General features: G+C 41.2%; 1 protein-coding gene across 1 annotated transcript in view; it reads left to right on the forward strand.

Moving 5' to 3' along the window:
• The window catches only part of LOC126249583 (pyrimidodiazepine synthase-like), a 33,250-nt gene that overhangs the window by 12,748 nt on the left and 8,253 nt on the right, over positions 1-12,249 (forward strand). Inside the window, exon 3 of the mRNA XM_049951251.1 lies at positions 2,512-2,644. Within this exon, the coding sequence (XP_049807208.1) occupies positions 2,512-2,644 (133 nt within the window). The remainder of the gene's footprint in view (positions 1-2,511; positions 2,645-12,249) is intronic.

Raw genomic sequence — 12,249 nt, forward strand, 5'->3', positions numbered from 1 at the left:
AAGAACGGGTAGTGTTCGTGTTAACAGTGTTGGCAACGTCGGTCGTCCAAAAAGGGTGAAAACGCCTCCGCATCCGCAGCGGCTACACAGTTGTGAATCAGTGATGATCATAGTCAACACTACGACAGTCGGCGCAGAGGGGAGAGTTCGCCAGTCCCATGGCGTGGAGCCCCTGACTAGTTGGATACTGCCCACTGGTCGCATAATATCAAGTCGATCTGATATGCATCGGAAAGAAGCTGTGATGAATGTGTGGTGTCACCGCCAGACACCACACTTGCTAGGTGGTAGCCTTTAAATCGGCCGCGGTCCGTCAGTATACGTCGGACCCGCGTGTCGCCACTATCAGTTGATTGCAGACCGAGGGCCGCCACACGGCAGGTCTAGTCTAGAGAGACTCCCTAGCACTCGACCCAGTTGTACAGCCGACTTTGCTAGCGATACTAGCAAGGCGCCACATTCAGTTACTATGTCTTCTGAACAGACAATATTGTGACTCATGTACCGGCAAGAGCGACGTTCATCATTAATGGCTTAAAGTTAAGTATCAAACTAATTACGTCCGCTTTCTGAATTCTAATTCCTTGTCATGTTCCAGACCTCACGTCAATATAGTCCTTCCCTCCTCACGCCAGCCTGCGTGAGCTAAACGCGTGCATTTCGGCCTCCTCTCGTAACACGGTGTTGGCTCTTCTGCCAACACAACAGAATGTGCCGGCAAATCACGGGTCACTGCAACACTGAGACCTTACGTTCTACAGGCGACACCACGCAGGAAAAGGACGTAGAAATCCTTCGTCCGAAGTACGCGCGTTCGTGGGAGTTCGGAGCGAGCATGAGTTCCACGATGAAGGCCGCTTTGTGTGCAGACGTGGTCTAATGCTACTGACCGGGACCGGCGGGGATAGAGACACTGGCACAAGAACTCAAGTAAATGGTGGAGACCTTGACACTGCGCGTTATTTACGCATTGTGGTCATGTAAAGTGCTGCCACACGACAGCGGAAGTTCGTGAGACCAAGTCCTCCTAAGAGCGGGGCGGTGAGCGAGTGTGCCACAGCGTACTTTGAAGATGGACCCAGCCGTCAGAAAATATATCCATCCCCCTTGAATGCAACGCCATATCGTAATCGGCAGCGGTAGAATCTGCGCAATATTAACCATCATTCAGGTAGGCATCACACTGCAACAGATCTAGGTGGCGTAGGGAACTGTGATTGATCATCATACCGGTAACTCTCTTAAACTTGACAAAGGTTGACCGCCGCTGTTCGGCGCGTTTACGACGTCATGATGATTCTAAGAGAGCGGAGATGTTAGGCGCAGAGCAGCGGCGCCAGATCTCCTGGGGGTAGCCCGCGACCAATAAACAGCGCCGTGGATCTGCGCACACTCGCCATATTTCCAGCTGTTCGTCCACGAACCGTGATGGTGTCGAGGATCCGTGCTACCTCCTCTTGAGAACGAACCAGCAGCACATCATCTGTGTATGCACGATGCGGCAAGATGTAACCAAGCAAGGAGAGTCCAGACAACTACGTCGTCAGTAGACTTATGAGTGGCTGCATCAGGGGACATAGACAGAGGGCAGCCTTGTCGGACCGACCATTGAATCGGTAACCGCCCCGTCACACGTCGGTTCAGCTGGACCAACGAACGCGCGCACGCGTCCTGTCAAACGCGCTCAAAAAACCAACGGCAACAATCGCCGCATGAAGTCTGCAGGCCTCTGCCAGAGCATTCAAATCACGACAGTCTCCAGTTGCTGTCAAGACGTTAACTGTGCCTCGTGGCGTAGTTTGTGGGGTGGAGAGGACACGTGGTAAGAGGTAACTACAGCGCGCCGCCAGTAACTGCGCAAAATCTTGTGATCATTATTTAATAAGGTTATAGGGCGATAGTGGTCCATGGTAATTCCAAGAGTCTGTTTATGAACGGGAACAATAATACCGTGGAATTAACTTTCTTAACAGTGAAAAGCTTATGTGCACGAATCAGCATGGTTTTAGAAAGCATTGCTCGTGTGAAACTCAGCTTGCTCTTTTTGTTTCGTGTTCCAGAGTTAAATGTGAAAGATCACTCATCTTCTTCTCATTTATTTACGGAAGAAATTCGCCTTATATGGCGACTGTTAATTTCCGCAAGAGATTAAGGAACAATTTATAGTTCTTAATAGCATTCATATTTTCATTTGTATGTATTACTTATGATTAAATTTTTAATAACGTGTAAATTGATATAATAAAAATTGCTTCTAATGCTATTTGTTAACAATTTACTGTGGAAAAAATTGTGACACCTAGGACTTTTATATCTGTAAATACGCATTATGTATTCTCTTCAGAATAATTGTCTAGTGTCAAAACCGAGCACTAGGATGAAAAGTGCTTGACAGAGAATTTCACTTGTTGTTTCAAGCCTTATTATGTGTTGTAACACCAGTCTTGCCTGCCGTCGTTTTCAACTAAAAACGCCGCCTGCTATGCTCTGAGATACGTTTCTTTTTGGCAGATGATCCCAGTTTACATGAAGCTCTTAGGGCCCAAAGCTTCACAGGCAGTGGAAGATGTCGTGTACTCTATTGCGGCTGGCATTCAGCCCTTCGAGAATGAACTTGCAAAGACAGGGTCCAAGTACTTTGGAGGTAAGCCATTCAGCTCTTCCTCGACTCTTAAGCAGTAAATATAACAGCAGTTGTTGATCGTGGTTACTGTGATTATATGGTATAGGTAGATGGTAATGGGCACTCCAAGAAAAATGGTACAACAGTACTTGGAATGCAGAGGGTATTCGGTATCATATAAGCTCACAGGCCATTGGTCGGCCTGTGACAGGTGTATGCAACGGGTAGTAAGGCTACTTACTACCTGGTCCACTTTGCACTTAAACACAGGACTGAAGTATGCGTTACCATTGGTGTCAAAATGAAATACACCACCCGCTTGACCTTAAAAATTGCAGGTGATTGTGCAAATTGCCTACGCAATGATGTAACAAGCCATACCTTTTTATTAATTATGTAATTATTGTGACGTCAGAAGCGCCGGCCGGTGTGGTCGTGCGGTTAAAGGCGCTTCAGTCTGGAACCGCGTGACCACTACGGTCGCAGGTTCGAATCCTGCCTCGGGCATGGATGTGTGTGATGTCCTTAGGTTAGTTAGGTTTAAGTAGTTCTAAGTTCTAGGGGACTGATGACCACAGATGTTAAGTCTCATAGTGCTCAGAGCCATTTGAACCATTTTTGACGTCAGAAGCCACGCCCGTTTTTTCGATGATTTCATCAAGAGAGAGAGGAAGGAAATTTGAAAATTGGTGGGAAATTTAAAAAATAGATTTAGAGTGAAGTAAATTAAAACACTTACAAATTAACACACACACACACACTCACACACACACACACGCATTGCATAATGCAGTGTCCCTCTCTCCTCTTCTCCAATCAGCCTAGTATTTTAGCCACCAATGAAGTCATAATTCCAATTACAAAGTTGCACCATCTGGACTGTGCTCAAAAGCATCCAAACGACATGAATTATTTATCAAAAAATACGTCAGCCACTTGAAAAATTGTCCTACTTTAAAATGTGTTCCTTACTGTATTCAAAAAATCTTTTTTCAACTGGCTCACCAGACATATTGGTAAACTTCGTTGGAAGCTATGTCTTCTTCACTATAAAATATCATAACAGGTACATAACATATTCTCCATATACAGTAAAATACCAACATTTACTTATCCACTGTAGCTAACGAATTAGTAATATGTAGTTGTCAAACATGAGTCTCACCTTAAATACTAGTCCATGAAACTTCTAAAGTAAATCAACTGTTGCTCTTATGCTCCTCTTGCTTGTCCTTCTCAACAGACAGTTACACTGGTAAAGCTTTCACAGTTCATCTGAGTACCACGCTTGGCTTAAGACACAACAGAACCTCAAATAAATTATTTACCACGTTTATGATGCTTCTCAAAAGTCACATTTTTCCTTCCAAGTCTGCAAAAATGAAACCAAATATCAAAATTTACAATGTTTACTTCAAACTGGTGTCTAAAACATGATTCAGACATCTAAACTAGGTATCCCAGTACCATTTTCATGCCTACCTAAGACGGCAGATAGATTTGTTATGGAATATGAGATCGAGTATAAAACAAAAACAATTAAAACCAAAATACACCTATGCAATATAATTAATGAACTGATAATATACGATGTTGAAGATGAGCCATACTTTAAGTACTATTCTGAAAAACTTCAAAAAAGCGAAATAAAATCAGCTAAAGGTCTAACCTCCTGTTGCGTGTCATCGCTAACAGGGGGCTATGTTCATAGTTCGATCAGAGTACCACATTTGTTTTAAGAAACAACAGGGACTCAGATTAATTATATTCCACGTCTATGTTGCTTGTCATGTTTCATAATGTTCTTTCCAAGTCTAAAATATCTAAAAAGAAATACGTCAGAAACGCAAAGAAGTTGAATAATTAAGCATCCCATGTTATTTTCCACATACATATTCATCAACTCAGTGCCTAAGACACGATTGTCAACTCCAAAGTGAGTACTCCAATGCTATTTTCATGCCTAAATAATTGCAGATAACATGATAAACTAATAACTGACATTAGATGTTACGCCTAAGAGATGAATATCGTAAAACTAACCTGACAAGGATTGTACCTGCAGAAAAATGAAGTTAACTTAAGCAGTCGAACAAACACACCAATAGGCAGACCAATTTACTGGAAAAATGAAATTAATTTGGCCTTCTCTTGGAGTAAGCCACGATACACTCGCAAATTAAACATTTCCACATATAAATTGTTCTCATGGACCACATTACAAAGATCAAAGTTAATGTATCATGTTATGCAGTAGAAAAACAGAATTATTGATATTGATTGGCAGTTATTGCTTTAATTAGGCCCACTAGAGGTTATGTACAGTAACAATTTTCGACAGAAGTTGCAATATTTATCAGTCGGAACTATGTTACCAAGGCTCTCTAAACAATTGTAGACTGCATTTCCGATAATCAGCTATTAAATAACACCAGAATCTAATAAAAATATGTGATGTGAAAATAAACACACACGCACGCACACACACAAACACACACACACACGCACACACAAACACGCACAAAAGAGCAAAAAGACAAACAAATAGATCAAAAACCATTTAGGTAGGAAGGAAGAGGGTGTTTCGACGATGTTATTACGTTTTAACACTCAAACCGCACATTTTTTAGTAGTACACAGCGAGAACTTTCCTGTGTTTAGGCACATTGGGACGGAAGTCGATGTCAGAGTTGAAACATCTCCATAAGAAATTGTAGAACAAAACAGAGTAGGTATGTTTATAGTAAATTCTTTGATATAATTATGTATCAATTTTCGAGTACAACACACACGCACACACACACACACACACACACACACACACACACACACACACACAAACATGCACTCGCACACATAAACATGCACTCGCACACACATACAAACACATACACTCAGATTCACACAACTTGCGTATTTGTCATAATTTGCAAGCATAATTACAGATCTCTAGAGAAATTCGAGCAAGATTTAATGGTATTATTTATTGAAAAATACAGCATCCTGAACAGGTTTCAGACATAGTGTAACTTAAAATTAAATCTTAATTGTCTGCATTACTTACTATAAAATACATGCAGCTTGTACGTTATCATAACATGCAAGCATAATTTCAGATCTCCACGAAAATTCGAGCAAAATAAAACCATATTACTTCTGGAAATATATAAGATATCGCGAACTTTGCAAGCACCATGGACCGTCAAATTAAATGTTTCCGGATCTAAATTATCTGTGGCACACACAGCTCGCTGAGACTTCTTAAATGATGTTAGTAGATGACTGTAGTTCGATCTTTGTACCACACATTAAATTCATCTAAATACAGAAAATTGGTTGAAACAACATGCACATGAGCACTACTTCAGATTTTACGTACCGCTTAAACTGCACCACGAATTACCAGTGTTACACTCACGTCTAAAACTCATCTCTAAAACCGCAAGTCCGATATTCCTATCATACTTCGCATGCACAACGGACCTTTTTTTTTTTTTTTAAAAAAAAAAAAAAAGGTTCAAATGGCTCTGAGCACTATTGGACTTAACATCTCAAGTCATCAGTCCCCTAGAACTTAGAACCACTTAAACCTAACTAACCTAAGGATATCACACACATCCATGCCCGGGCAGGATTCGAACCTGCGACCGTAGCGGTCGCGCGGTTCCAGACTGTAGCGCCTAGAATCGCTCGGCCACAGGGCCGGCCAACGGACCTTCAAATTAAATATTTTCACATCTGAATTCTCTGCATAACTTATTAAAATACATACAGTTCACTTATTGATAACTTGAAATTCGTGTGCACTGAAGTGACAAAAGTCATGGGGGACTTCCTAACATGGTGTCAGGCCTCCTACTGACCGGCGTAGTGCAACAGCTCGACGTGGCACGGACTCAACACGTCTCGCGAAATCCCCTGCGGAAATACTTAACTATAGCAGTCTATAACTGCGGAAAGTGTTACTGGTGCAGGATTTTGCGCACGAACTGACCTCTCGACTATGTCCCAAAAATGATCAATGGGATTCATGTCGGGCGATATGGGTGGCAAAGTCATTCCTCGGATTGTCTAGAATGTCCTTCAAACCAATCGCGAACAATTGTGCTCCGGTGACATTGCACATTGTCATCCATAAAATTCCATAGTTGTGTTGGATTGGGTTGTTTGGGGGGAGAGACAAAACAGCGAGGTCATCGATCTTATCAGATTAGGGAAGGACGGGGAAGGAAGGCGGCCGTGCCCTTTCAAAGGAACCATCCCGGCATTTTCCTGGAGCGATTTAGGGAAATCACGGAAAACCTGAATCAGGATGGCCGGACGCAGGATTGAACCGTCGTCCTCCCGAATGCGAGTCCAGTGTGCTAACCATTGCACCACCTCGCTCGGTCCACAGTTGTATGTGGGCATTAAGTATATTAACAGCTGAAAATAGTTTCCAGGTAACCGAACATAACCATTTTCAGTCAATGATCGATTAAGCTGGATCAGAGAACCCATTCCGTTCCATGTAATCACAGCGCACACCGCTATGGAGCCACCGCCAGCTTGCACAGTACCTTGTTGACAACTTGGTTCTAGGGCTTCGTGGGGTCTGCACCACACTCGAACCCTACTGCAAATATCAGCTCTTACCAATTGAAATCGGGACTCATCAGACCAGACCACTTTTTGACAATCACCTATGGTCCAAACGGTATCGTCATGAGCCCAGGAGAAGCGCTGTAGGCAATGTCGTCTGCTTGCAAAGGCACTCATGGCGGTCGTCTGATTCCATAGCCCATTAACGCCAAATTTCGCCGTACTGTTCTAACGGATACGTTCGTCGTGCGTCCCACATTGATTTCAGCTGTAATTTCTCGCAGTGTTGCATGTTAGTTAGCACTGACAACTCCACGCAAACGCCAGTATTCCCGTTCGTTAAGCGAAGGCCGTAGGCCACTGCCTGAAATGTTGTATTCTCGGCACACTCTTGACACTGTCGATCTCGGAATATTGAATTCCCTAACGATTTCTGAAATGGAATGTTCCGTGCATCTAGCTCCAACTACCACTTCGTATTCAAAGTCTGTTAATTTCTGTCGTACGGCCCTTATCACGTTGGAAACCTCTTCAGATTACCTAAGAACAAATGACAACTCTGTCAACACACTGCTCTTTTATACCTTGTGTATGCGAGACTGCTGCCATCTGTATATGTGCATATCTCTATCCCATGACTTTTGCCATCTCAGTGTAGAGCACTACTGTAGCTCTAACTCACAGCCTAAAGTATTTCGAGAATTCGCAAAGTGAACAGTAACAATATCACAAAAAGCAATTCACTATGTCTGTCACAATACATTTAACATAACAATATGATCAGAATGCCTACTACTAGCACAGTACATCTTCCACTGTTGCACAGCGCAAAACTGTATTTCCTGTGTTGTTGCATCATTAAAGGAAGCATTACACAGACACACAAGTTACTGTGGTGTACGCATCAGAGAGGTGTTGATGAGGCAGATGTGGAAATTTTGTATTTTAATTTTTTAACGTACTGTACACACACATGTAATAAAAATGAATTATGAGGCAATCTGGTAGATGAGCGGATGTGGAAATGTCTGACCACCACTACCCTAAATACTATTAGTTGAAGAGAGTGATGCTCAATGCAAAATGATGGTTAGTGCTCAATGATGGACAGTCACCATTGCCTCCTGCAGCGCATTTAGACTGTCTGCATTGTAAACTTTTTAGCATTCTGAATCATAAAGAAAATAGATACTATTAGGTTAGTGAAGGGTGAATGCCATTTTGTACTGCGCTAGAGGTAGGTACTGTGATCGCAATGCTACGCTAAATGCATTCCAACATGTATAGTGAGCTGTTTTTGCGATGTGTCATTGTTTACTTTTCTAATTTCAGAGTAATTTGGGTGGCAAGTTAGAGCTACAGTAGTGCTCTAGATGAATTTCATGTTGTCAGTAACCGAGCTGTGTGTATTTCAATAAGTTATACAGAAAATTAAGTGTGGAAATATATAATTTGAGGGTCCATTGCTTATGCAAAGTGTGTTAGGAAATCCAACTTTCTGATTTAGAACTGAGTTTTGGACATGAGAGTAACATTAGTATTTAATGGTGCATTTTAAGCTATAGGCTAGATTTGAAGAAGTGCTCATGTGCATGTTTGTGCAACCAAATTTTTATGAACTTAAATTAATTGAATGTATGGTACAAAGATTGAACTACTGTGAACTACTAACATGTAATCTATTTAAGTAGTGTCAAAAAGCGATCTGGATGTGTTTTTGATCACTGCTACAGACAATTTAGATGCAGAAATATTTAATTTGCAGAATCTTACATAATTCCAGAAATAATACAGTTTCATTTTGCTCAAATTTTTGTAGCAATCTGTAATTCTATTTGCGTATTATGAGAAGCATGTAATCAGCATGTATCTGTTTGTGTACCAGTGTGAATGAGTGTGGATACATGTGTGTGTGTGTGTGTGTGTGTGTGTGTGTGTGTGTGTGTGTGTGTGTGTGTGTGTGTGTGTGTGTGTGTGTGTGTGCGTGTGTGTGTGTGTGTGCATGTTTGCGTGTTTTTGGATTTGACTCGATGAATGATAAATAATTTTATCAAAGAGTTTACTTTTGAGATATCGATTCCATCTTCTTTGGAGACGTTCCAACACAGTCATAATCATTAATTGTGATAGACAATTAAACAGAGGGAAAGATCTAATTATGTATTATGAAAAAATTTGCAGTTTGAGTTCTACATCGCAGAAAAATCGTCAAAACAACTTCTACCATCTTTCTTAACGTGGTATCTGCTCAGTTTGTTTGTCTTTTGGGTTCGTTGTGTGTGTGAGTGTGTGTTTTCCCGTCGCTAATTGTTTTAGATATTGGAGTTATTTAATAGTTGATTATAGGAAATACAGTCTACAAACGTTTAGCAAGCCTTGATACCATAGCTACGGTTGATAGATGTTGCAACTTTAGTCGAAAGTTGTTATTGTACAGGCCGGCCGAAGTGGCCCTGCGGTTAACGGCGCTGCAGTCTGGAACCGCAAGACCGCTACGATCGCAGGTTCGAATCCTGCCTCGGGCATGGATGTTTGTGATGTCCTTAGGTTAGTTAGGTTTAACTAGTTCTACGTTCTAGGGGACTAATGACCTCAGCAGTTGAGTCCCATAGTGCTCAGAGCCATTTGAACCATTTTGTTATTGTACATAACATCTAGTGGGCCTGATTGATTCATAATAAAAGCAATAGCTGACAGTCAGTATCATGGATTATATTTTTACTGTGTGCAACATGATGCATTATATTTGTCCCTTGTAACGTCATGCTTGAGAATGATTTAGATGTGGAAATATTTAATTTGTGGATGTATTGTGACTTACACGAACTGTAGTGTAGTCCTAATTAATTACATTCTTCCAAAAAGTCAGACTGTCTCTTGATTTGTATGCTTGATTGCTTAGTGTAGTATTTTAGCTAATATGTCTATCCTGCGTTTATAAGTCTTTTCAGGTTAGTTTTACATCAGTCTCTTGTGCCTAACTTTATACACTGTTAGGTTATGTTATTAGTCAGTATCCAGGAATGTGGTACTAACTTTAGAGTCGACATATACATTTTGGACACTAGGTTGACGCAAATTAGATCTGTTTTAAGTGAGTGAGGTATGTTTTTGATAAATAATTCAGGTCATTTGCATACTTTTAAACACAGACCAGACGACACTACATTCTAACTCTCCCTCTCTCATTTTAGTGTTGGCTAAAATATATTAGGCTCTGATTATGTATGTATGTGTGGACGGCGGGTGGGGGGTTGTATCTGTTTGTGGGCTTAGTAATTTTTTGGATAAATGAGCGTAAGTGTAAAACGAACAGTAGAATTCTTTTGATCATTTCGTAAGGGTGTGTGTGTGTGTGTGTGAGAGAGAGAGAGAGAGAGAGAGAGAGAGAGAGACTTCGAATTTACTGCCCAGTATCAGCTCTAACGTTTTTTAATGTCCTGCCAATTTTAAATTTTCCTGCCTCCATTTCTTATGTGATCATCAATAGGAAGGTTCATGGCTTATGATGTGACAATAATTATGTCATTAACAAAGGGCATGGCTTATTATATATGCATAAATTGCATGTACACACCCTGCACCAACTCTTGCTCTTCTCAAGATCAAGTGGGTGGAATCTTGGATTGTGGTGTCAATGTTACTGCAGTCTTCAGTAATGAGTGTAAGTGTAAAGTGTAGTAGGTAGCCATACTTCTGCCACATCCTCTCACTAAGCCATGACTCCTCACTAAGCCACAGCCTCTTCCATGCCAAAGCCTCTTCCTAAGCCACGCCACCTTTCCAAGCCACACCCCTGTCCGAAGCCATGCCCCCTTCCTAAGCCACATCATCTTCCTCATACTGGCCCTCATTTTTGGCCATGCCTCCTGCTTAAGTCACACACCCCTTCCCAAGCCACACTACCGCTTCATTGGCCACACTCTCCACTGACTCACCCCTACCCTCACCTCCCCTTTCTTCACCTCCAATCACATCCCAGTATCTTAATTACCATTAAAGTGAAACAGTCAGTCACAGTTCAGTATTTTACCAGCCATAGAACGGAACAGTCAGTCTGTTTGTAGTCCCAGAACTGCCATCTTGGCCATTTTCATAAGTACCCAAATAGTCCGAATTTTGCATAATTTAGGTCCATGTTGAAAGGCTTCTGAAATACCTGAATTATTTGTCAGAAACACATAAAGGGTGTAACTTACAGTATTTCCGCATCTAAAATGTCTTATTATTTATGAAAATACACAAGCTTTCTCAGCGGAACCCAATGTTTATGTAAACTGACACAATGTCATTTTCACATCAAAATTATGTCAGTTTCATGAGTAAGACATAATCTCTCTCTCTCTCTCTTTCTCTCCTGAGAATGATATGATGTACAAATCTCCAGTACTGCACGTTGTGTGAGACTGAATGAATCATCTCTAATGTGAGATATCTATAAAGACTTTTCTAGCTCAATGCTAGATGACATATGTATCTGTAAAGGCCATGTTAACTCATTACCAGATTGAGTGTTCCACGCCAGCTGTTAATTTCACAATGAACCCATCTCAGAAAACCACATGGCACAGCTCAGGTGACGTGATGGAGGCAAGAAAAGGCACACAGGAGATGGCTGCCTGCAGACAGCCCAGCAGCATAGTTTTGATTTTGGATTTGTGTTTAGGATGTGTATGAAAACCCCAAGAGCTGAAGTTTCATTTTCTTGCAAGTAATGACTTAAGCTGTGAAGACCAAACTTGGTGCAAGGGTTAAATGATACATCATATTTTTGAGTTTACTGTCATATTGTGTAGTTTTTGAGCGGCAGTAAAAGGTACAACGAATCAACTTCGTTCCATTTTCTGATCACAACTTTTCTTTTAATTCGGTGCAAATGAACATTCACTTCAAATTACATCGAGTTGACACTTAAAGAATTTTGCAATTGTGGCACTCAGAAGATTTTCATATGTAGTCCATGATATAAAAACCATGTCGTATTTCAGACGGTTATGATAATTGGTATTGAATGTTTTAATAATGCCACATTATCTATCATAATC

The sequence above is a fragment of the Schistocerca nitens genome, chromosome 1, assembly GCF_023898315.1.
Source record: "Schistocerca nitens isolate TAMUIC-IGC-003100 chromosome 1, iqSchNite1.1, whole genome shotgun sequence".
Classification (NCBI taxonomy): domain Eukaryota; kingdom Metazoa; phylum Arthropoda; class Insecta; order Orthoptera; family Acrididae; genus Schistocerca; species Schistocerca nitens.